The 26,674-nt window shown below is 43.4% G+C and overlaps 1 protein-coding gene across 1 annotated transcript; it reads right to left on the bottom strand.

Annotated features, from left to right (window-relative positions):
• Positions 1-7,502: 7,502 nt before the first annotated feature.
• Positions 7,503-21,024, bottom strand: TNFSF15 (TNF superfamily member 15). Its single transcript, XM_030507393.1, has 4 exons — positions 20,585-21,024; positions 13,852-13,903; positions 13,229-13,276; positions 7,503-8,171 (listed from the first exon to the last, which is right to left on the bottom strand). The coding sequence occupies exons 1-4, from the start codon at positions 20,780-20,782 to the stop codon at positions 7,744-7,746; spliced, it is 726 nt and encodes a 241-aa protein (XP_030363253.1). The 5' UTR covers positions 20,783-21,024; the 3' UTR covers positions 7,503-7,743.
• Between the last annotated feature and the right edge of the window lie 5,650 nt (positions 21,025-26,674).

The raw sequence follows: 26,674 nt of genomic DNA, 5'->3' as shown, positions 1-26,674 counted from the left end.
GGTTCTTTCGTATCATCTCCTTTGTTTTGTCCTAAAGAATCCCCTGATTTACATACAGAAGTCCAACTTCCTTTTCTTCACAAAGCGAAGTCATCTTGCTCAAGGGTCAGGGCATGGGCAGCACTTGCTGCTCATCATCTCTTAGAAAGGATGTAATTTTTCATCCTTTGCTTTCAGGCACTGGTAAGAAGGAAGTGTCATTACACCTCAGCAAACCTCAATTTTGTGTGATTTTTTTCACATAACCATGCCCTGGTAGCTCTTTGCTTGGTGATGCCTTAATAGATTCCTTCCACTTTGTTTTCTGCATGCAGAATTATTTTTTGCTTTGGTATATTTACAGAAATAGCAAATTGTGGGGTTGGTGAAATGAATCCAATTGTGAGAATTAGGAATTGAAGACTTAAGAGTTTTCTGAATCATAACTACTGTTCTGCTCCAATGTGAAATGCTAAAGAAATGTCAAAACACCATGAGGTTTTACTGAATAATCTTATCGTTGAAAAGAAAGGCATTAAATGGGAGGTTTTTATTCTAAAGCAAGGTACAACGTTTCTGGGATGCACTGAGAGGGTTTATTTGGAGGGAGGGGGATGGTGTTTAAGGGTGTTTGACACATTCAAAAATGAAAGTGAGATACAGGTCTCTACTAGAGAAAAAAATTTAAATTGGTGTGGAAATTTAAATTTAAATTTATGTGGAATCATAGACTCATAGAATGGTTTGGGTTGGAAAAGACCTAAAGATCATCTTGTTCCAACCCCCATGCCTCACACTAGACCATGTCACTCAAGGCTCTCTCCAACCTGGCCTTGAACACTGCCAAGAATGGAGCATTTACCACTACTTTGGGAAACCTATGCCAGCACCTCACCACTCTCACAGTAAAGAACTTCTTCCTTTTATCTAATCTGAACTTCCCGTGTTTAACTTTAAACCCACTCCCCCAGGGCTAAGTCATATGCCACTGCCCAAAAGTCTCTCTTTAAAGCCCTTAAAATAAAGGTTTGTGAAAATGCCTGGAACTTTTCTTCAGATGAATTTGGCTTAATTTCACTGCCCTTGAAAAGTTTAGGTATATAATTTTCTGCATGTATTCTGTATGTGATTAATACTTATACAAAAAAATACCCAAACCCTACACATCTGAGAACCTATATAACATGCAATTCACAGCACACTTCAACCACTCTGGCATGAGTAAATGTATGCCCTTCCCAACTATAAATATAAGCTCTTGGTGGGTTTTAATTAGAATAAGAACAGACTCAGGAATAAATATGAATCTAATAAAATGCTTTTATTTTTTTGGTTTAAGACGAAGTTCTTCTTTAAATAAATACTTCAAAACGTCATTGTCAGAAAGCATCAAAACCGTTCTCTAAAATAAATAGCTATTAAGTACAATAGAGCTAAACTTTATACCATGATTTTTACAATTTCTCTCACATAAAATTAAAATATCCATATGTACAGTATCAATAAATATGCAGCAAATACTTTCAGTGCCTTTTTGATATTTTAATATAAAACCGTACAATCAATGAAAGACCATATCTTTGTGCAAGAATGAGAGCATCTGGAAAGCTAGTTCAGTTCATCATTCAGCAAAAACCCCAAACACTCGTGACTAAATACACCAGCTTGTAACTTCTTTTGCAATGCCTTTCATGCTGTTCTGAAGAATTTTGCAATAATGCTTCTAAGGCAAAATGAATTTGGAACTGTCACTGTTGGCAAACACCGATCCTGTTTTTGCAATTCTGAACCTAGCTTTGGCACCAGGTCTCAGAAAAAAACCCAAGAGTGCAGTTCTCTTTTCCTTCAAGAACTTGTCTGGCGGATGCTGTGTGTTAGAAAACACGTTACTTATTCAGCTGCCTGTCTGTGAGCTGAGATTTTTATAGCATAGGACCTTCCGGTGAGTGCAGATCACTTCCACGTCATCTTAGCTTATGCTCTGTCCTGCAGGATGCTTAGGGCACAAAGTCTCCATGCTCTGCCAGAGCTCTTCCTAAAAGCTGGACATATTAACTGTGACATTGAAATTGTCCCCAGCTGGGAGAAGTGCTATTCATACAAGAACAAAGCTGTCAAATAGCACATCAAGCTGTGGTTGGACATCTTGGCCAAAAAAGATGAGAGCTAGGAACTCTTGTGGGTAGTATTCTACTCTGCAGAATGAATTTCATGGAGCAACAACTTAATCTTATGAAAGTGAGGTTCTCCTGTCCCTCAGGATTCATGTCCACGTGTAAATTTGTTAACTCTAAACACTACAGAGATTCAGCCTTGCCTGTAAGCTGGCCAGTTTTCTCCAGCCATCTGAGAAAGTGCAGTGCAGTGATCACATTCACTGAGTGCTGCTATTATCTTACTTGAATTTAGCTAAAAAAAAAGACTATGCACATCCCTCTGCAGTCCTGGGAGAGAAGCACCTCTCTTATCCTCACCTTTCCTAGGTTATGTAGCCTTTCAGGAATGTTCATCTCTTCCCCCTACCTGGCTAGGGAAGGATCCTAGAAAATTGTTACACCTTCTATATGGTTAAAGGTACAAACACAATATTTGATGGGAGAGGCTTTATATGCCAGTGTATTTAGACCACAGAGATGATGTTAAGCTGTTACTCAGTATGTGCAAAGCACAGGATAAAATGGCAATAAACCGAATTCTGCTTAGCTCAAGTTAAAATACAAAATAGTAATAAAATTACAATTTGCTTTTGCTCTTCTTTTAAATATGAGTTAGCAATTGGATAAAAAACCCCAACCCCCCCAAGCTTTTTGGTGTTACCGGAGAAAGCAATTTGATTCCTACTTTCTGATTAAACCTTAGCTCATCTACAGAGGCTGCTTTTACAGGTGGATGGAAACCAGGGTAAACATGTCCTCCGTCAGAGTTTTCAAGTAAAAACCTGCCTTAAGCGTTAAGCTTTTAATCAGAAACCTCTTCTGAAGCAATTTAAATATGACACTCTGAGTTCCAGCCTGGAAAACAAAAGAAATTTTGAAAACACAAAATAATCTGCCCAGTGGGCAAAACCTTCTCAATTCTGCTAGTGTAATGAAAGAATTGACTTTCTTGGTAGCAGAGGAATTGAAGATAATTTATCCAGAAAAGGAAATACATCACCAGTGGATGCAGTATTATGCTGAAAATGTAAGGACAGCAAAGTTTAAGCTAGAATAGGGTTAAGGGTGCCCATAGCTCGGCTGCCTTTATTTTAACCCTCCCTTGGCCAGGATTTCCTAGCTTGCTTGTGCCTGGAGCTGAACAATGGGAATCATTAAATTGCTAAGCTGCCAAGGAGCTCTTACGTATGGTTAGAGTTGGGGCAAACCTGGCTTTTTGGCTGGGTGGCAATACTGTGCCTCCTTTCTCCCATGGGTGCTCAGTGTGTACAGCTATGTTGCAGTTTCTGATAATCATTGGTTTTCATTAGGACTTGCTTTTAGAAAATAGATTAAGAAATCGCAAAAAGAAGAAACCAGCTTTTCCCCACCCTGCAAAGGGACTGACAAAGAAAATCTGCTCAACCTTTATGGCTTTGCTTTTTGTCTCTATAAACCCTGGGGGAAAGACTGACTCAGAGTTCACTCTGGTAAGGCACCTCTAGCAGTGCTTAAAAGAAGGATCATTCACACATTAACACACAAGAAAATATGTTCATATCAGCATTATCTAGCTCTACTGGCTGATTGCTCTTAATTGTGCCATTTGGTTAGAGTTTTTGAAACCAGGATCAAAAGTTGTCACATTAATTAAATTGCATTTTATTATCATAAAGCTTAGAAACATAGGGTCAAGTCAGTTCTACTGGTAAAGACACACATCTGTGCTGAAGCACAAGGCATTAACAAAATCACATAAAATTCTTTACAATAGCAAAATGCTATACTGGTATCTAATACCCAGATCTGGGCAAAGATTCTTGACATTTCCTGATTCTTCTAAAGAATGAACTTTCTCCTCATTTCTCTTCTGAAATGATGGGCCATTTAGGAGATAAATAAAACAAAGCACAGTGTGGGCAGTTATACCCTACAGAGGTGAAAAATGAGGTTCCTTCAACTTCTCTTTCTACTGGTGTGCTCGTCCTAATAACTACTGAACTGTTATGTCCAAACTCATCTCAGCAGTATCCTTTTAATCTTTTGGGTTATGTTTTGCTAAGAAACGTTACACTTCTACACCCTAATCCTGCCAACATACATGTGCTGGAGATGGTCCCTGTAAGCACTCCTTGATTTGGAGGGTTGCTCCTACAATGGCGTAGCTGGTGGTAGCAAAGGTAAAACGTTTCATCCCCTTTTAATTTGAGCAATGTAGATTCCCATACACCAAACAGGAAAACTGAGCTTGCTTTTACAATAATATCCCTGTAGCCGTATGCTCAGGACTAAGTACAGCACAAATATATGTTAGCAAGATTGGAGCTGTGATCGATCTTATTGCTTGATTTAAATTGACTTCTGTATGTCTGTGGAGAGAAAGTTAATGCTTATATATCAATAGTTTTTAAGGCGAAAGAGAGTGGTAGGTAACTGAAACTAAAAATGAGTATGGGTTATATTTAGTGTTAGGTTTTGGGCGATCAAAGAGATTAAGGAAGAAGACAGTTCCTAAGAATTGATGTATTGGAGTACATGTGATCAGGCTTCACATATATGAAAAATAATACTTCTTGCAATGGTTTTGTTCTGAAAAGTGCCTTTTTTTTCCTAAAAATATATTGTGTCAAACCCTGAAATCATGCTTTTTTTACTTATTTGGCAGAAGCTGCCTCTTTTACCCTTTTTCTCCAGCTTGAATTTTTTCTTACAAGTGTTTTAGTTTTATATCCGCCCAAACCAAAACGTATTTTCAGTCTGACCACAGAAGGGCCACTTGTTCACATGGCCAGATTGCATCTTCCTCTCATTCAATTGAAAATGCTGATGCATCTGCATTTTCACCTCTCTAGAAATGATTTACATTAAAGATGATTTTTTAATTCACTAAAAGCAAACAGCTCAGAACACTTCTTTCCTTATTTCACTTTGGGAAAAAACTGAGCATCCACTTCATGGGTTCAGCCTGAGATAGTTCACTTTAAGTTTTTTCTCTGCCTCATTTAATTGGCTTTACTCTGACTTCATGTCACTGACACCCGTGGAGGCGTACCACGGGGTCAGAATCAACCCCTGCATATTTATTCTATTTGTTGGTGACCATTACAGAAACAGTATTAGCACTCAGAGGGGGGAAAAAAGGGAGAAAGATAGGTTTTCCACTACGGTAGATGTGTGGATTAATATGCTTGCACCACTTTAAAACAAGTAATGCCAAATATATTACTTTGTGTTATTTAAAATGTGCTAGTGTGCTAAATGTGCTAAAAGCTGATATGGGTAATAAGGTGCAAAAGCTGGCTCTAACAGGACTACAACAAATATCGTGGTGCCATGGAGAATGGATCAAGAAACTCTCTCTTGTAATGGAGTTGCAGCAGGCAAGATTTTGCTTGTGAAATGCACTGTTAGTGTACAGTGCACACAAATGATGTGTCTTGTGATAGAAAAGGCTTATTTTGCCAATGAGCTTCCTAGAACTTCTATGGAATATCTACACACGTGTACGTTTCATATGTGTCTATATGTGTGTATATACCCCATAGAACTCTCTTTTATACTATGCAAAATACTGCATTCAAAACTCCTCTCGCCCAGATCTCATATTTACCATCATTCAGAGCATGAGGCAATAAAAGGATGATAACTTTAGATACAGTTTTCTTGGTAATCTGCTGTACAAGCACTATGGACTCAGAAGGATGCTACATCATCTCATTTGTAGAAATAAAGAGCTTTCTGAATTTCTATAACTGTCTCAAACCAGCTAGAATTTGCACCCCAATTTTTCCCAAGGATAAACGAAATCCATCCTACATAACACTTCACAGAAGCTTTCCTATCTAGTTGCTGAGAATCACCTGTCCTGGACAGGTCACTTTTAAATCCTCCATTTATGTGAATTACCACGTGGTTTTGTGGTCACCCAAAGTTCCTCCCCAAATTACAGAGTTTTGAAGAGATCCTAGCTTCTTCCAAAAATATATTTTTTTCTTCCCCCTTCATTGGTATTTCCCTGTGCTTCAGCTGTGCTACTGACTTTTCCTTGTGTGAACAAGCAGATCTTTATATAGCAATACATTATGTCCTGCTAGGAAGAGGCTTGCTGTGGACAAAGCAGCCTGGTCTCTCTGCTCTTTGGGCTGCACATGATCTGTTTTGTAGCTGGGGTCTCTCCATCAGAGAACTTCTTTACCCATTTAAGTTCTACATCTCCAATCCCCCATCCCCAGTGCTGTGTATTCCCCAACCTCAGTGTCTCCCTAACACAGTGGGCTTTTGGGCACTACCATGGCTTTGAGCAGAAATATTAAGGAGGCAATCAAACCATGCTGTCACTTCTGGCCAAAAAGCAGGAAATGAAGGAAATCCAATGTGGTGAGGAAGGAAAGTGATGCAGAGAGTGAAGCCTGTCCATTGCAAGAATGACTGAGTTGTAGGTGCTCAGGTGCGAGACCTCCTTGGCAGACTAGAGTGTAAAGTCCAAATCTGAGAACATGACATAAGTCACTGCCAGTGATATATTTATTGTGGAAGGAGAAAATAAGCTGGGGAGTTTCTCTGAGAGACAGTAAGATCTTGCGTAAGGTCCCCTTGTGGTTAGGGGACTGCTGCAGCATTGGCAATGGTTGCAAGGGGGAGCACCAAGACAGTGATTTCTTTAGCTGCACTTGTCTTGAATTAAAACATAACGGAAAGCAAAATATTGCAGAGGTTTTCTCTCAGAGGTTCAATGGTTGATTTAAAAAGTGTGGAAAATTTTGCTACATGTCTCTCTCTCCCTTGTCTATTCTGTTTTCCTAATGTTAGGACCTAGCAGGGAGATTCTTCTTTCATGCTGAAACAGAAAGTGTTTGTATGTATGGTTTACATAAATCTTTGATGCTGTACATTGCCTTAAAGAACTGTCAACACTTTCTTGGAGGGAAAAAATCAAGTAGCTCCTGCAAAGCACAAGATACAATTTAAATCCACTTTAGAGGGAAGCTGAAGGGATTAATGAAGCAGTTAATGATTAATCTGAGCTTTGTTAGTGCAAAGTACTGAGCAAATCCAGTTATAAATATAAAACCTGTTTCTATGATTCTATAAGGAAATAATGGAAAAGAGTTATCTTTTAGAACTGAGAAGCTGAAGAAGGGTCATGCAAAACTATACGGGAAATACTGGAGAAAGTTCAAAAACACTTTTTTGAGTTGAGGAATTTATACACTGGAGGTGGAATTAGTGATGTAGCCTAGCTGTAATATTCCAGATCAATAATCCTACCCACAAGTACAACCTACTCCTCCCTATCTTTAAAGTTTTGAAGAGCTCTCAGTTTTTACTTTCTAAAATGTATTTTTCCTCCAATCCTTCATTCATTTTTCTGTTTGGTTGATTGATGGGTTTTTTTTGTTTTTTGTTTTGGCTTTTTCTGTTTTCTTTTTAGTTGTTTGCTGTTTCAATTCAGCCTACAGCTTCAGCTTTCCCTACCCCTTAATGTAAGGCTGCAGAAAGCTGCAAAGAAGTGACAGTACAGAAGGATAACAGCACAGAGTTTGCATCCCAAGATACACCCACAATGCCAAGATTCAGTGAGATCACACCAAGACCCTGATGGGAAGACCCTACCAGCTGCTGTCAGGGACTACAATAAAAAGGCACCAAAGAAAGTTTTGTGCTCCTTAGTGTAATCCACCAGCTTGATGTCACTGACATTGACCATTAGCTTGTCTCCTACTTCTAAGGAGACCACAGCACCCAGATAAATGGGCTGGAACCAGCTATTTCCATTTTCAGTGAGGGTCTTGGTGCCAGTCAGCAGCTGGGTGGGCTCAGGATAACTGTCAGTGACTTTGGTGATGATCTCAGTGACAGAATTTGGTTTATTGTGACTTTCAATGGGTCCTCGGAAAGTGACCTGAGCATAGACATAGTAGTCCCCAGACACAGGTATCACCAGTGAGTTGCTGGAGTAACTCAGGTTGTTCTTGGTAAAGGCCAAGCCTCGCTTGTCTTCCCACTGCAGAATGGGCAGATGGTTTCCCACGGTGTTGGTGAGATCTTGTTTCTTCACTGCAGGAAGAAGAAAGAGGAAGAAGGGGTGAGTCAGTTTGCTTTAACCAGGGATATGTTGCTGGAAGCAATGTGAGATCTCTGCTCCAAAAAGTGACTAGTATAATGGGGTAATCAAAATTATAGGACAGAAATGTTCTTATTTTACAGCTTGAAAACTGACATGAAGCAGCTGCAGGCCAACTGTCCAGTGATGGTTTTGGAGGGTGTTCCTAGGGCATTCAGATTGAGCAACCAGGAATTAAAGTCAAGGATGTTTTTGGAAGACCTTGGCCAGTACAGGCTGCCTAAAGGAGTATGCTATGACTGGATGTCCTGGTTGTGGGCAGATCCTGAATGATGAGACTCTCCTTCCTAAAGACTGAGTCTCATGGCACTGTGGAGCAATACCCTATGCATGTGACGTGCTATCTTACCTATTTATGGAGTAAAAACCTTGTCCTTAATTGAAACTGGGGCAGTTGTACACAGTTACCATACCTGTAGCTAATGGCTCAGGACAGTAATAAGAAATACTAAGGCATCATTTCTTCAGTAGCTATGGATTGCAGTTATGTTTCTTAGACACTACTGTGCATGGAAATATTTCCCCATGATCAGCACAATCTATCACCACACACTGAGACACTTCTATTCCTGTCAAATTGCTTCTGAAGGATGTTAGGTTTTCTTATCCCTTGTGTCAAGCTTCATAGGTGTTCTCAATGAAATATTTTGCTATAGAATTGCCTATGGTTTACCAGTGTCCTTTGGTTTTAACAAAAACTCCTAAGACCCCACTGCGCTTCAAGAGGCCCAATTCTAAAGCAGCACATTACATTTAAAACCATTTTTCTCTCTTTTTTTCGTTTCATTTCTTCGATGCTTTGCTGAAACAAAACCCTAAGCTGGTGTTAGCCTCAGCTTTGTCCAGAGTTTTTCCCAGTCTTATGGCTAGCTGATCAAAAGCAAAGCTTTAAGCCAGACTCCAGCATCAGCCTAATCCAGGCTGAGGATGCTCCCCTGGCTGCAAGGGTCTCAGGGGGTGGATCAGGAAACTGCTGCCCTATTCCCTTTGCTTCTCCTTCACTCTTTTAATTTCTCTCACACAACAGCCAGGAGAATAAGTCCTAGAACTTACTAATTTTTTTCTGCAGGGAAGCAAAAAAGTTTTTTCTTCTCTTTACTATCTGTGACATGAAATTACTGTGGTAAAACAGCAGCTGAAGCAGTGCAAAGGAAGAGGATAAAAACCATTCAGATTCTGCCAGGTGTTAAAATGAACTTGGAAAGTTAATCTTAAATGCTGAGAAAGACTGAGGCAGCAGATTTCCAGGAAATGAGATATTTTTCATAAGCTTGAGTAAGTGTTTAAAGTTTATTTTGATTCAGTGTTTGGGGAAGGGGCACACTCGCATGGACAGGGATGCAAATGGAATGCAGGTAAGTGAAAGCTTTGATATTCTCTTGACAATAACCATTAGTTTTATCCTGGGTAAAATGAGATTCAGAAAACCCAATGTGCTCAGCTCCCAGTGGCATCTATTTCCCTCTCTTTTCTAGAAATTAGTAATTCCTAAAGAGACAAGGTGTTAGGAGTGTGATTTCTTGCATATTCTCTGAGTAGCACAAACAAATAATGGGGGTTTTTCTGCCTACCTGTCAGTGCTGCTGAAGTATCAAATCTTTCTGGTCTTTCCCCAAGGGGCAATGTACATGACGGCAGTATTTCTGTGTGGGAGGGATTGTACCAGCAAGCCAAGCTAAATTGTAGTATTATAAGAACTATGAGGCTTAGAGCCAGTGGAGCTTTTCCTGATACAGAGAGAGAGGAATAAAAGAAAGTGGAAGTGCTCATGCTCTGCCTCCATCTTCATCTGCTTCTCAGTGTGTCTAAAGACAGGTCTGAGTCCTGGCAAAAGCTGAAGTAGCATTTGGGTCACTCTAAGGTTTACAAGAGGTTGGAGTAACACTTCTCAGAGATTTGTTGGTAGCAGATGAAACATTTTTTAAGATGGGAAGGATCAGAAAAGATCAGAAAATTTTCAGAAAATGTCCTGGGCTCTTTTCCATCTTGGGAATTTTCGGGGGAAATTGAAGAGAAGCTGCATGTGAAATATTCTTGTCCATGTAGAATGACACATTTAGAAGCCAGTGACACCCAATTCTTCAATGTCTTTTATAACTAATAGGCAGCTTAGTGAAGTACATGATTTCCTAACTTCTAGAATTAAGCAACTCTAAGTTTTACAGCTACAACTTCCCTTTTAGGATAAATCTCACACGATGGTCTCTATTTTCAAGTTAATTAGTTTTTCCCATGCTTTCGATCCTGGTCAAGAGGAAAAATTCCTTTTCAAATGCCTTTGAATACAGCACATATCCTTTTCTAGCAACATTTTTACTTTATAGTTTTCATTTACTTCGTTCATAAATAGATGGAGCTATACTTCCTATCATGCTAACTCTTGAAGTCAATGAAATCTGCTCTTAATAAGGGATTCATTGCTACAGTTCCTTCAACTTTTCCATCCGCTATAAACTTTTGGCATCTCTTACATGTGAAATTACTTCTCCATTCCCCAAATCTCTTTTGGTTTAGTCCTTTGCTGAAGAATCCCTGTTGCTTGGCAGCTTTTGGGTACATTTTGGGGCATATTGCTGAGCATGTGGGGTTTCTGCAGTTCTTAGCCCCCACTGGTGTGAAAGCCTGGTACTGAACACTGGACTCTGAGGCCAGACTCTGGGTCTCAGTAAGAGGTTAGAGTCTGAGTCTCATATTGTAGTAAAGCCCTTGAACAGCATGTACTGCAAACTCCTGTGGCTGCAGGGTTATTAAACTCCCCTGCCCTAAGACAGTCATTACTTCCAACAATCAAGTGGAACCAGAAAGTGATGTTCTACCTGGATTTAGCAGAGCTTTTGGGGGCCATTGGCTGCATAGTAAGTGTGAGCCAGGTACTTTGATGGGGTTTCTGCATCATCCCACAGGCCAGTAACAAGAAGGAATAGGCATTGGTGTGTATGGTGACCCAAAGTGCAACCAAACAAGTCAGAGAGGGGATGGTGGCATGGCATTGTCAGCACTAAATGCATGTTACTGCACTGGAGAGAATGGGAATGAGAAAAGTCCTAGCTAAGTATTTTTCACTAGCTATAGCCACCCAGGAAGAAGAGATCTCGATGCCAGTTTGGTTAAGTTCCAAATGCTCAGTGTGTGTTAAAAAGACCAAAAGCAGGTGGAAAATTCATAAAAAAGGAACAGAAATGAAAATATTGAGTCATTCTGCTATTGCTAATTCAATGGTGCATTGCTGTGAAAGTACTGTGGCTAGTTCTTGTTCCTCTCACTCTTTTTCTTGCCTTCAGAACATATGTGTCTAAACAACTATATGTGACAGAATGTATGTGCTAGAATAGAGAGCTGGAAGAGGTTTCCTACAAGTGAGAGTTTGTAGTCTACCACCTTCACTTTGCAAAATATACCTGCTGTGGGGGAATGTCATATAGACTTGAAGAATAATTACTCCTTTTTCACTTTCTATGCATGAGCCATGGCTCCTAAGAAGAGAAGACAAGGGAGCACTGAAGAAATCATTATGCAGCAAGTTTAAAATAACAGGAAATATTTCCTGACTGCAATGCACCGCTAAGCTTGGGAACTCATTGCCACAGAGTTCAGCACCAGAAACATGTTTGGGCTAAAAAAAGGGTCAAAGATAAATTGACATGGAAATTAGGTTCTCTGATGGCTACATGGTACAGCAGCCTGGGTGTTGCGTCTCTGCTCAGAATCCCCTTAGCTTTTTCTTTTCATGCTTGCTGTGGCCAAATGTGACTGCCCCCTCTCTCTAGCATGGGGGGAATTGAGAGACTTACACTAGCAGACATGGTTATTTTGCTCTTGCAAACATGCACTTAAGCAAAGATATGATTCTGAACAAGGATAGGTCAGTTTTGGAGCTCTAGCAATCTGCATGCAAAAGGGGATGCTACCAAGGAAGGAGCTTGTGGATTAAGGAAAGTAAACTATGCTGGGAAAGAAATCACTTCTGGAATACAGATTGATTTAATACTGTAGGTGAATTTGTGTGAAGCATCATGCCACTTCTTGCATGTTTCAAGTTACTGACATGATCCCCTGGTACAACACACAGGGTGTTGGATTTGCCTCTGCAGTGCAGTTTTGAGAACTGTAAATTGCTTTGGGTCGGAGCAGCTGGAGAGCCTTTCAGCATTCCACTTCATCCGCATGGGAACCAGCCATGAATTTTTCCTCTTTCCTGAAAATACCTACATTTTCCAGGTGGGGGAGGGCTCAGGACAGTGTCCTTGGTGTGGTGACAGATACACCTTCAAGGCTGAGGTGGTGAGATGCTGCAGATGCTGGTAGCCCCTTAGAAACATATTGCACCCTACCCTGCAACAGGGCTTTGTGATAACACCTTCCTAATACAGGATAAGGGCTTGGAGGGGTTCAGCTGGCCATTACCCTTCCTTTGCTTGCTCTGACATATGTTAGAGTTGATCTCATGGCAAACAGGAACAATTTGATGGCAACATGGTGTGTGTAGCCTGAGCCAGATCTTGCAGAAAAAGAAGTTCTAAAACTGGTCTTATTTTACCTGATTTTCTTCCAAAACTGGTAGTTCTTCCCACTTCACTGCTCCATGACGGCTCCTTCCCTTGCCTTTTCTAAGGGTTTCAGCAGATCACTAAGATACCAGGCACCTATCTAAGTACAGTTGCAAGAGCTACTCTTCCAGTGGAAGAAACATAGAATCAGAGAATCCTAGAACGGTTTGTGTTGGAAAAGACCTTAAGATCATCTAGTTCTAAACCCTCTGCCATGGGAAGGGACGCCTTGCTCCATCTTGGAAAAGTGTCAACACTTCTGTTGACTTCCTCCTTTGCAGGGCCTTTCCTACAAACACAGCCTGCAGTCAATATCTCTTGTGGTCAGCAAGGCAAAGCTGATTATTTTCCTTGCAACACCTGATCCTATCAGATCCATATAAACTGAGATTACATCTGCTGGAATACTCATGGGAAACGCTTTATTTTTGAACAAGCATTACCTGTCAGGTGAGCTCTTGGCTTTTCGGCACTGGAAAGTGTATCTGTAACTGAGGGAAAAAAGAGAAAAGTAGTGAGTAAGCATGTTTGCTGGTATTCAAGTCAATGAGATGTGAGTGGCGATCAGTGAGGAAACCTGCACAGCCCCTTTCCATTTCTGCATGTGGGTCAGGAGTTACTTGCTGAGATTGTTTATGACACCACTGCAGTAATAAAATCCCTTGGCATATGGGTGAGCTAGTCAGACCTACTGTGGTGTTGATAGGGCATGTCATGGCCATGTCTTATATTGCTGGAGTGTAAACTGAGGGGAGCTGTGGTGTACGTGGATCAGACGGTTGTGTGCATGAACTCCCGAATCCATGTTTTTGCATGTTATGCTGATTCCAGAGAGCTGCCAGGGATGTCTGTGCCTGCACTAGAAGGAGCTTGCCCAGCCCTGGGGTTAGGAGTGCAGTTGCACTTTTACTATGGCCCCAGTTATCTCCCTGCATCTTGTCACTAAGGTTTGGCTCGGTCTGCCCTGGCTTGTTTGCCCTGGGAGGGGTTTGAGTGCTGTGGCAGCGATTGCTAAACCTCTGCACACAAAGGTGTTGGGGATGGGGGGAAGAACTGGCAAACTTACCAGTATCTACTGCCCGTTGCTTCAGAAAGCGAGAGCCCCTCTCTTCTGTGACCTGCAGAAGAGATTCCAACTGGTTAGCTCCATGCCGCAGAGTGTACAGCACCTCCATAGAGGATCTTGTTTGTTTTATCCCAGAAAATGAATGTGCTACAGTAACACTATTGAATTCAGCTAGAGTTTTTGTGTAAAAGGACAAGCCCTGACAAGGCTTTGCTTCATTGCAAGAGCTCTCTGCTCTTTGAAACTGCCTGTGTCTCCGAAAGAGTGCCAGGAACAGGGCTTGGGCTCCTGTAGTGCTGGTTGTGTTCAACTTCAGTCTTGTTCAGAGGCTAGACAAGCCCTTGGCATAACTGGGAGATGACTGGCAGAGCAGCCGATGTGAATGAGTGATTGTTAGCCCTCCATTGGGATGGTGACTCCATCCAGCACTACTGGAGCATCTCTGCTACTTAGACACTCCCCTGTTCCTCAAACTTTGCAGAGCAAGCAGAGCAATGTGAGTAATTCCTCCCTGTCTCAAGACTGTCTGGAATGTTGGGCAGCCTCCTCATTGGATAGAGAGCAGCTGAGCCTGTCTGAGAGTGCAGGTGGCAGAGGGTGCGTTCTGCAGCTCACTGATGCTCCACCAAGGAATGGCAGGGTGATTCCCAAATCCTTGCCTCTTACATTTCGGTCTAGAGCTGAACCCCTGCATGCTCATAACCCATCCCTGTGCCAACATGCATTTGCATGGCAGCAGGACGTGGCCCTGGGCTGCACCAAGTGGTTCTGAAGTTTAGGTCATGCAGTTCAAAGGGAAGCTGCTGTCTGTCTGCCACATGCCTAACAGGGCTGGTGCTTCTGAATAATGCTTGGGCACAGCCAGTGGAATCTTGCCAAGCGCCAATTCTTTTATGGCTCCTAACTGGAGGATGCTGTGGGATGCTGACTCTGAATCCGGCCTCCCTGTGATGTGAGGAGCATCCCTGATGCTTTCCCCAGGGCACAGTTCATTGCAGGTCTATGCCAACAGTGTAGTTGCAGAAAACACACAGTCTGGGATATGCAGCCAGCTCAGGGTTGGTTGTCAGGAGCTCCATTACTCAAAGTTTGTTAGGAGCACCTTGGTCTGATATAGTGTGTTTTATGAACAGCTACAATAAATACATCAGAGTAAACTGCCACTGATCAGTTTGCAGGTAATGATTTGATACATATTACTTCATAAACCAGCTGAAATAGTATTATTAACACATAGATGCTGAAGCTATCTCTTGGTGCCTGTGTCTTGAGCAACTTCAAATACTGCAGGAGAAGTAGGAAATAGATAATATATAGTGGCTGGGGAAAGAAGACTGGTTCTGGGAGAAGAGTCAGACTGCCTGGGTTTGGGGACTGCCAGCTACACTAGTAAGCCCAGAGATATTTTATTGTTTTTCTAGAAGGGAACATCCATATGGCCCTGCAGAAAACCATGATTTCTAAAATAGTTATTCCAGGGTGTGGGAATAAAATGGAGAAGGAAAACTGCAGGGAAAAATCCTCTTTTTAAAACCCATTCCCCACCTATACACTCATATATAGCCCAGCCACAGCACTCTGCTCTGTGTTGCAGGAAATACTATTCAGAAGAGATGGTGGTGTGAAAACTGTGTGGCCGGCAGAAAAATTGTGTTGCCCTGCCAGTGAGATGTCTGGGCCTTTCGTTATGACTAATGACTTTCTTAAGGGTTCTGTCTGCTTGCTGTGGTGTCTAAATATGACTGTACTTCTGATGTGACACAATCATAGCCAGGTGATGTGACACTGTCATAGCCAGGTGACTTTGTCCTTGCCTTGGTGGGAAGCACAAGATGTGTGTGGAGGATTTTCCTCAAACATTCCTCCCTTGCTTTTGGCCAGATGTATATGTGTATGAGTTGATTTACACCATTATTTATGCTATACTTCCTACATATTTATGAACTGACATACTTTCTAATGACGCTCAATACTGCAATGAGCTGCAAATCAATCACAAACCTGCATTTAATCATATAGTTTCGGTGGGACTGTTTAAATATTTAAAGCCTAGCTTCTGCTGAAGTACTGTATGTAAACTTGGATGTTGCAATACAAACAGAGATGATGAGAAAGTGGGAAGGATAGCAAGGAGAATTCTGGGATATTTTGGGGTTTTTCTTGTTTTTGTTTTTTTTTAATAAAATAATGTTTTTACTGAAAGCTGAGGAGAAAGCTGCATTCAGAGATGCTAAAGCACAGTGTGATGCAGTTAGATAGAGCAGGGTGTTGCGAGGTGTGAAGTTATTCTTGTTGCTTGGTAAAGTTAGGGTTCTTACTTTCCCTAATTGTGCTATTTGATAAGAATACATATTGCTAAAGCCAAAAAGAAGGTCTGAACATCCCCACTCACACGCTTTGCCTCTTGCACCTCCAGGAAGGGCTGGGGCTATGCAATGGAGAACTGCATAGGAAAAGCAGCTTGGCATTGTAGGCAGAGAGATTAATAAGCAAAATATCCCTAGCACCTCCATCCTATCTGTTTTCAGGACAAGACACTGTTTTACAGGCAGGGTCTGTACAGGTCATGCAGGGTACATGCACACACAGTTTTGCTAGCTCCAGAGATGCCGCATGGCCTGGGCTGGGCAGTTTTGGTAGGGACCTGTCCTGTGCCACTGAAAACTGGCTTTGATGCCTTTCAAGGGCCTTTAGGTACAGGACAAGGGGGAATGGCTTTAACCTGCCAGAGAGGAGATTGAGATGAGCTCTTAGGCAGAAGGTCTTCCCTGTGAGGGTGCTGAGGCGCTGGCACAGGGTGCCCAGAGAAGCTGTGGCTGCCCCATCCCTGGCAGTGTTCAAGGCCAGGTTGGACACAGGGGCTTGGAGCAACCTGCTCTAGTGGAAGGTGTCCCTGCCCATGGCAGGGGGTTGGAACTGGATGAGCTTTAAGGTCCCTTCCAACACAAACCATTCCATGATTTTATGATTCTATGATTCTATGACTTTAAAGTCCCTCCTGTACTGCAACAGCTGCCTTCTCCATTGCCAGACTGACATGGCACACAGGTTCATGTCAACCCTTTGGACAGGTTTTGGAATTTCCCCTTACATTGCTTGTGGTCCTGGCATGCCAAGGATGCCATGAAAATAAACCCAGGTACCAACATCTCCAGTGCTCTGATATTATGGCCTAGCTGAGTGGGTTACTAAGGCAGCCAGAAGATGCTCTCCTGGCTGCTGTGCCGTTCCTATGGTAGATTTGTGCACTCAGACTGAAACTTGGCTTCCCTTTGGGGAAGGATACACACTGCTCCTGGACCTTCCTCTGGAAAGGCATCACTAGAGCCTTTTATAGATTTCCTGCTAATAATGACACCAGCCATGTGTCATTGCTTAAAGAACCCTATTTCCTCACCTTGTTCTGCCTTGAAGAACAAAAGAAAGTGATTATTTTTTTCCAAAAGGGAAGCAGTGTAGTGAGCCTGGAAGGTGTCCAGGGAGGAAACTCATCATCAGACTTCAATTATTCATGCAAGATGCATTATACCATGAGAAAGAGAGAACGGGTAGCTCAGGTATTGCTGTGATGACATAATTTGCCCTGCTATTTTCTAAAAGGGACATTTGCAGAGGAAATGGTAAGTTTGTATCCCTTTGGAAGCAGAGTGTGACACCATGTGCACCCACACAGAGGCAGAGATGAATGAACTGCCTCACCCTGCAGGCAAATGCAAGAGGCAGAACCCTATTGTACAAACCTTCCATAGCTCCCCTTTCCCTTCCTCCTTGCTCCGGGGAGGATGGGCTTCTGCTTTTCACCTGCTGTTGAGTTCCCCCCTTCCCACTGTCCTCAATGCACATGAAGTTGATTATCTCGCATGTGTGAGCTCAGCTCTGGTCCTGGGCAACAGGAGGACTCCCATAAGCTCGCTGATGCAAGGGTCAGTGGGAGAACACACATCTGGTGCAAACTTGGGTCTGCATGTTTGCTCCCAGTATGCCCAGGGCATCCACACCCCAAAACCAGTGCCACAGAGAGCTCTCACACATGCACCTGGTCTCAACCTTGTCCTTCTAGGTAGGGCTAAGGTTGGATTTAATTAGATATTAGGTCAAATATTAATATTAGATTAAACATTAGATATTAGAGGGGAGACTGCGATGAGCTCTTAGGCAGAAGTTCTTCCCTGTGAGGGTGCTGAGGCGCTGGCACAGGGTGCCCAGAGAAGCTGTGGCTGCCCCATCCCTGGCAGTGTTCAAGGCCAGGTTGGACACAGGGGCTTGGAGCAACCTGCTCTAGTGGAAGGTGTCCCTGCCTGTGGCAGGGGGCTGGAACTGGATGAGCTTTAAGGTCCCTTCCAACCCAAACCATTCCCTAATTCTGTGATATGATTCTATCATTCTGATTTGAGTTATGAAAGGGGCACATGAGGAAGGCGTGTCTTTCAACAATCCAGTTGTAACACTGAAGATGCAGAAGGAAATGCAAAAAGTAATTTTCTTAGGAGCTTTTATGCCCAGAAATGTTCCCATAGACTGAAACAGCCTATAGCCATGATGAGCTGCAGGACTGAGTGCCTGGGCTCAGCATGACACAGCTCTATGGGGAATTAACAGAAAGTCACATAGGCAGACAGAGCACTCTGCTGCTGGACCACACTGGTGACAGTCAGTCGCCAGCAGTGAATGAAAAACTCAAAAGATGCAGGATCCAGCTGAACTGCAGCTCCACCTCTGGGCTTGGCATGAAGGCAGTGGGCAGCCAGCCAGGCCCAGTGATTATTCTCTTCCTCACTGGGACTCCCAAGAGGCTGTAAGTTATCTGATCATCTCATTGCATCACTGTGAGAGTACTATGCACTAATAATCTGTGCATATGCATGGAAAAACACATTAGCGTAGCCCAGGATAGAGCGAATCTAGTGGCTTAAATTGTGCTTTTCCTCTTCAGGAGACAAACCCACTCACAGAAATACTTCTCTAACTCTGCCAATAAGGTCAAGAGTCAGGAACACAGTAAAATCAGGCAGGCTAACATTTTAGTATTATATCGCTCTAAGATCATTTCAAGAACTGAACTATTCCGCTCTGTACAACCTCACAGGACACGAACAAAGAGCAGTGCAGCTGAGACTGCCCAAAGCACCTCTTCACTCCGTGTGCACCTGCTCTAGCTGGCCTGAATCATGGAAACACAGGCTGGTTTGGGTTGGAAAAGACATTAAGATCAGCCAGTTCCAACCCCCTGCCACAGGCAGGGACATCTTCCACTAGAGCAGGTTGCTCCAAGCCCCTGTGTCCAACCTGGCCTTGAACACTGCCAGGGATGGGGCAGCCACAGCTCCTCTGGGCACCCTGTGCCAGCGCCTCACCACACTCAGAGTAAAGAGCTTCTTCCTTATATCTAACCTGAACTTTCTCTGTTTAAGTTTGAACCCATCACCCCTTGTCCTATCACTACAGTCCTTGATGAAGAGTCCCTTTCCAGCATCCTTGTACTAGCAGTAAGAGAGTCAGTGCAGTAACATGCACTTTCACATATGCAAGAAATAGGCAGATTTAACAGCCCAAAGTACTGCCCAGGCCTGATGCATCTCCTCTTAACTCTGCACAAAGGTTTAATAATAACACAGAAGATGCTGCACGTTAAGGCCAGCGTCACTTGGGTGTGAGATGCAGGCTGTGCAGACTCGAGGTCAAACTGGGGCTGGCATGTCTCTGTGCAGCCCAGAGCACATGAGTACAGCCATGGGTACAGCTGTCAGGCTCTCCAAACATCCTTAGGCTAAATATGTGTGAGGTTAGAAATCTGCCTTCAAGGCCACTTACTATCACTGCTTTGTTTTTTGTGGTTTCTAAGTGAGCCTAAAACAAGCAGGATAATTACTTGGGGAATTTCAGAACTAAAGCTAAAATTCAAACTGTAATTCTTCTGACTTGTAGGTGTATATACATCCTTCTAGCATGTGGCAGTCCTCCTGAATTCATAGTCTACTGTGGAAACAGGCACTTGTTTGCAGTCTGGCACAAAGAAGGAGAGGGCGGCATAGAAAAGCATTAGAAGCAACCATAGCAGCAAGCTTGTATTGCTAGGAGCAAAGTGAGTTTAGCTGTTTGTCAAAGGAGATGAACTGAGGAGATCCCTAGATCTAGAGAATGTTTTGATGGGGAGTAAAAAATGGGATGTGAAATTTCGGGTTAGACTCCTTAATCGTCTCAAATCATGCCTCTGCAGGAGTTTCTATTAATAATAAGCAAGAGCTGTAGCTGCCTGTCCAGTGTTGGATGACGGGCACTGACCCACTGACATCACCAACACAGTCAGCAGATGCTTGCTGAAATAGGACACTGGGAGGGGAATTCTCATTTCTTAACATGAAAGAAGGGAGGAAAATGAACCATAGTTTCAAAATCTGGCTGAGATCAGTGGAGATGCACTGATTTCCGTCAACTAGCCATTTTTCTTAACTGTTTCCTACAGCATGTCATTGAAAGTTTTAAAGTTGTGCATTGTACTGTGACCTTAATGAAATTAAGAGGAACAGAAACCGTTGCCTACAAAGACCAAACCAAAATAAGATTTATCCCAGGCAGATTTGCTCTGCATGAGGAAGAAGGAATGTAATGGTGAGTTTCTTGCATTTCCTTAAACATGAGAAACTCATGAAGAGAATAAAAGAATCAAACAAATGCAACCCTGGAGATGCAGGACACAGTGCAGCAAGATAGAAATCAGCTGTCAGTCTCTTACCTGTCCAGCACAGGAGTTGGGTGCTCTGAGGTGTCCGACCAGCATGTAGGCAGTGGGCAGCATGAGGACCAGCACGGAGAGCAGGCACAGCAGCACTGCGCAGCGTATCCTCTTCAAATCCTCCCTGAGTTGCACCCTGGCAGCTGGGTTGGTCCCAGAAGCCATTTCTTCCATGGTTATCTCAGCCACACGGTCCATGCCAGCGCCTGTTGTGCGAGCTGCTGCTGATCCTGGATGAGAACTGGGAATGGCAAAATCTCTTCTGGTGTCTGCCCTGCATGGAGACCCCCATTAAATAAGAGCTGGCCCGAGTGTGGGAAGGCACCGACACACACACCCTCCCTCCCAAGGAATGTACCGCCTACAATAGAAACCTAGCTCAGGGACAGAGAGCACTGCAGCTCCCCGAGCTCCCCGCGGTGCCTGCTGCCGGCCTCCCTCTGGCTTTTTTTCCCCCTTCTGTGCAGAAGGAAGCTAGGAAAGTCCCAGTGGGTGGAACCAGGATAAACCCTGCTGCTGGGCTGGATAAACTTGAAAGCTTTTCCGCCTGGCAAAGGGAACATGAAACCAATGGGAGTGAAAGTGAAAAGCAGGGGGAGAGCAAGAGCCAATTGCAAGCATGTGGTGTCCTGGAGCCCAGCAGTTTCAGCACACCTCCAAGGAGAGAAGGGAAGAGACTTACAGGGAGTGTGAGGGTATCACAGGTGGCCCCAAAGAAGGAGTCTGGTTCTCTGAAACGTTGCTTCATTCCTGTATCTTAGCAGAATTCACAGCAGGCTGCAGTCAAGGTACCTTTTGTGCCAAACAATCTAGGGTCAGGCCTAAAATAGGGTGTTGTGCAGTTCATCTTCTCCCAGTTCATTGCAATTGTGCTTTCACAGGAGCCTGTTATCATATCTTGGAAAAACTGTGACTTTATTGCACTTGGGAAAAAAATGATGTCATCTTTATTGATAGCTGCTATCTGTGATTAAAGGACTCACTGCGTATTGGCAACCTCAGGAGCTGCTCAGCAACTGTTTTATGAGAAACAAGCTCCAGCAGCAGCTGATGTCCAGCTCTCTTCTCCCAGGGAAGTCTGGTTGCATGCTCGCACCCTGGCTCACAGCAGTAGCCCACCCTCCATCCACTGGCCTTGGCAGGGTTTAGGAAGGCCTTGGCAGGAAGTCTCCAAGGAGATGGTGACATATACACTTATCCAGATTGTTGAAATGGGATTTTTTTTCCCTAAGAAAACATGGTTCTTGCCAAAACCGAAACTTTCTTTGGTTTATCCACGCGCACACACTGCTGTGCAGAAACTTCTCCTTTTTCCCTGCGTAGAGAAACAGGGTGGAAACTTAAGTATTTTTTAGTGAAAGAGCAACAAGTTTTCCCCCACCTCCCTGTGAGAAACATTTCAGATTCGTGTTATTGCAAAATAGTATCAAAGAAAGAAAAATACTTTCTCATATCTCATTCTGTCTACAAGAACCCCCAGTAAAACTTCAGCCAGCTCTTATCACTAGCGCTTTGATTACACTGCCAGAAGTCTTCCTTTTACAATAGTCCAGCTCTGCTCTTGATGCACTAGAAAGCTAAAAGTCATGCTCTGAGTAATGTATAATTTAGTTAGTGAGGATGGCTGAGGCTGCCAGCAGTGGGGATGGGAATTCTTGCCAGCAGACTGGACAGGGAATACGCTAAGGAAAGAGAAAGTGGGAAAGAGAAAACAAGAAATAATGAAACCCAGCATGGTTTAGGGAGACAGGACAAGAGAGCTGCGAAAGCACCAAAGGACTTGTGCTCTAATCCGAGCCAAGCCACAGAAGTCCTTTGTGACCTTAGGCTAGTGACTGACTTTCTTTCCTTCTTTAATTCATCGTTTGATTTCATTAAGGCTGTAAAACCTTGAGGACAAGGACTGCTGTCTGGTTTTACAGTACCCAGAACTGACTTCAGGGCAGCCATGGCTATGTTCATCATCAATTTAAAAACCATAATGAGCAGGAAGGTGCTGCTAAGATGAGCAGAAAGAAAACTCATATTTCTGTGAAAGTGCTGTGTAGAGATGTAATGTATTCCCCCCCCACTCCGGGGTCCCAGTTGTTTATTCTAGGGCAGAGTACAAAAAACCTAATACTAATATTTTGGCCATGAATGTCAAAGTTAATTTTCTCTTCATCGTGAGTGCCACTAAATGTTTAACATCTATTCAAGGCATATGCCTTACAAGCAGCCAGCCACACACCTCCAATCCATAAACCAGCAACCCCCCTGTGGTTTATTGGTTTTTATTTTCCAGGGAATTCCAGTGGAGTCATGAGTTAAAACAGCTCAAGAGCTCTTAAAAAGCTTTTTTTGACCTGAGATTTCTTTCAGTGGTGTGTGACCTGCAAACTGTTGGCTGTAAGAAGACGGGTAGCTAGAGCCTTGGGGAGTGAGGGCTGGGCATTGAGATGAGGTGGAAACAGATCCATGTGCCTGGCTCGTGAAGCCAAACTGAGAATTTGTTCCTAAAAATCACAAGAAAGGAAGGAAAAAAAAATCTGTTTTTCCTCTCCAGAGTGTAAGTGCATCTAGTACACAGGTTGCCTTTTATTTGCAAGAAAGTGACTTGCCCAAGACAGCTCAGTAGAATAAATCAGAACAGCCGGAATAAAGCCGGGTCTGCAGACCAGCGTTGGTCTTCTGCTACCTTTGGTTGCACTGCACCACCCAAGGTGCTTCTGCCTAGAGTGTTTCCATCCCCTAGCTGCGGAACACGGAATGACCTTCAGTGTCCACAACGGTCACATCTTCCCCTTGAATGGAGCTGTCAGTCATGGTGCTTTTCAGATGTCTCCTGGGCTTCCTGGTGTTCTTAACCCTGACTAGTGGGTACATTCTTCTGCTCACATCAGAAGTGTTCCAGCCTGTGATCCTTCACTAGTTTCTGTTTATTAGAGACATCTGCAAGGGTTACCAACCCAGCTCACCTCTGTACTTTAATAAGATTTAAAGAGGGGAAATGATTTACTGTGAAGTTATATATGTGGGACTTAGAGATGTTTTTACAGACAAGAAAAATCCTGGAAAGAATTAGGCGTATAAAGAAGCAGCTTGTTGCTGGGGCATGCCACCTCCGTGCTGCTGAGGTTTCTTTTCTTTCCGTAGTTATCTTTCTCTGCTTTGTTCTTTCTACATGCTTGTGTATGATGTGTATAAAGGCATTTTGTCTGAGGTCAAGTAAGATGAACCGTACATATAGTGAGGATAAAGTACACAAGGATGGTACTACAGACATTTCTGTCTTTAGCATGGAAGATGCTTAGCATATCGTATTTTTATTCATTCCTTGTCTACATCAGGTTATGGCTGTGATTTTAGATTTTAAGCTTGCAGTGAGTATGAAGAAAAAGTAATTGAGCATTGAAAGACCATTTCACACATTTCTGAAGAGTTTCCAAAGTGATTTTTGTTGACTTTGTTCAGGATGGTTGATGTTTTATCTTCACTGTTTCCAGCTGAATCCTGGGAAATTCCCCTTAGAAAGACAAAGCACAGAGCATCCTTCTGCTGGGAGAAGAGGGGGAATCATCAAGTTGATCCTCTTGATCTTATCATATCCTTCCTGCTTGGTGTTTTGCTAGGTTGTCTGGAGTCTCATGTGTTACAGATGTAGCATGGATAGACTGTAGCTGGTGCTAGTGGCGTGGAAATTTCTACTGCATCAGGGTCAGCACATGGATATCCAATAAATTCAAGTGCTGATGGCTGTGACTGCTGAGAACAGCAGGGCTCGAGGGAAGGCAGAGGGATGAGTGGCTCATCTTAGCATGACCAGTACCACCTTGGAAGAGGAAGTATATCCTCCCTTGTGTACAAGGGTTGTGGGAGGGTTTTGCCATAGGCATAATCAGGTATGGATATGTGTCAGGAGGGGCTTTTCAGGTCAGTCATGACTCTTACTCAACTTCTGACCACCAATAAGCAGAAGTAGGACATAGCTGGTTGCTATGTGAAAATGTTACCCAGTTAGACTGGGTTTGTCAGGAGATGGGGATACCAGCTCCTCAAGTTGCCCCTCGCCAGGGGATGAAGTATGATGGAAAGGAGTGGGACAGTGCAGCATGGTTCCCACTCCAGCCGCCGTGTCCCTGCTGTGACCTCCCTCATCTCTGCTACTGAAATCCTCCTTTGGCTGTGTCCTGTAAGCACATTTCCCTCCTCCACATACCTAGTGAGACAATCAGCTGGGCGGTACTCCCATGGTGTCAGAAGCTGCAGGAATGTCATGGCCCAAAGGGATGCTGCTCCCATGTCCTTGGCTCCAGTCCATGGCTGTGGAGGAGGCAGGGACCGTGGGATGGGAACTGCACCATGCTAGGGACTTCTGGAGAGCCTTGCAGGGCAAATCCTGGTGTATCCCCTTGTGTGTCCTGTGGCAAACCATGGTGCTTTTCAGCATGACATAGACAACCTGGAATTTCTTGAATTTTAAGGTGCTCTGGGCACCACATTTGTTGCTGTGCTGAACTGCTTCTCCTTCTACTACTGCTGCCAGGAGGCTTTTCCCAGCAGCAAGACCCCAAGTGAGACACAGATAGACCAGAGCTTTGTCTCTTGACAAGGGAAGATCACCTTAGTCTCTGCATTACTCTTCAAGAGACTAAGAACACCTTAGTCTCTCTCTTCAAATCTCTCTTGAAGCCAGAAGAGGTCATGTGCAGAGCTCCCTATTTCTCATCTAGGAGAACTCTCAGCATTTGATCAAATGTGCTTCCAGCACTTATTTATGAGCTGTCACAGCTCAGCAACGCAATGTAGTTTGTTCTCTTGGAAAGTAATTCCTGGTGACCTGAAATCCTCACTGTGTTCACTCCTTCCAAGGCATAATGCTCTCTGCTTTTCCTTGTATGTTTTCTTTCAGTGAATTTCCCAGGATCAGAAAGTAGTCAGAGAGAAGGAGGGAAGCTCATGATAAAAAACCAAAAAAACCCAAAAACAGTGGGAAAACATTGTTCTGTCAACCAAAAAGATCATTTACCACTTACATTCACACTAGCCCAACCCAGGCCCATCTAACTACAGAGTTGAGAAAAGTATTCTTAGGGAAACTCCAAACAAGGGTTTCAAAAAGATGCTGTGAGAGAGATGCTCTACTTTTGACTGCACTGGCACAGGTAAGTTGAAATCTGCGAGTGAAACCAGTGCACATCAGCTGAGGATGGGCTTCCGCACTAAGATTCACACAACATACCTGTGCAATAGGTGCAGAGTTTGAACTCTGCTCCTCATTCATGAGCATGTTTAGGGAACAGATGATATCAGTAAGAAATAATTACAGTCAGGTCAGATGTCTAAGGTTTTTCTCCTGGACTAGCACAAGATGTATTTACAGAGACACTGCTCATTCCCGTATGTTTCCAGAGAGGCATTTTGCTCAAGTTTTGCAACAATGCATCTGTGTTGTGGGGACAGATTAGCTGGACATTTTCCCATCTGTTTCAGTGCATACAAGGGAGCTGGCCCTGTAAAGTATTCCCTTCATGATCCAGGGCTTTGCTTTTCTCCTTCTTGTTGACAGTCCCTAGCAAATTATCCAATGAAGCAGTTGACTCTGCTCTGCACCAACCTCCCTGCTCTACCTGTTAGTCTATTGGAAGCAAACCACAGTTAGCTCTTATCTGAACATTAAGATGTTGCTGAGGATACATGCAACAGCATCAGCGATGCCTGTTTCTATGTGGCAAACACAAACGAAGAAAATCTGATTATAAAGTGCAATTTCTGGTTATTTTCTAGAAAGGATTATATGGCATGGATTGGTGGAAGAATAACCTTCACACATCACAGCTGGTCTTTCCCTTTCTTATTGCCTTCTCTGGGAACAATGCAGCCTAGAACCTGTCAAGTGTGAGCAATGGGATAAGGGCATCTTGCAGCTCGCTTGTTCTAGACTCCAGACTTCTTCCAGCATAGATGAAATAGTTTCAGCTCAAGGTTTTGGCCTGTGTTGCCTTACCGTGCTCTCAGACTATCAAGGCTCAGTCTTGCCAAGGCATGCTTTTGAGTGATACCTGTTTCTCGTTTAAGAGAGGGCTTCAAGTTTAAGGCTGCCACTGGCAG

This window comes from Strigops habroptila, chromosome 15 (assembly GCF_004027225.2).
Source record: "Strigops habroptila isolate Jane chromosome 15, bStrHab1.2.pri, whole genome shotgun sequence".
In the NCBI taxonomy this organism is placed as follows: Eukaryota; Metazoa; Chordata; class Aves; order Psittaciformes; family Psittacidae; genus Strigops; species Strigops habroptila.
Note: the sequence above shows the minus strand (reverse complement) of the source record. Positions and strands in the feature narration are given on the sequence as shown.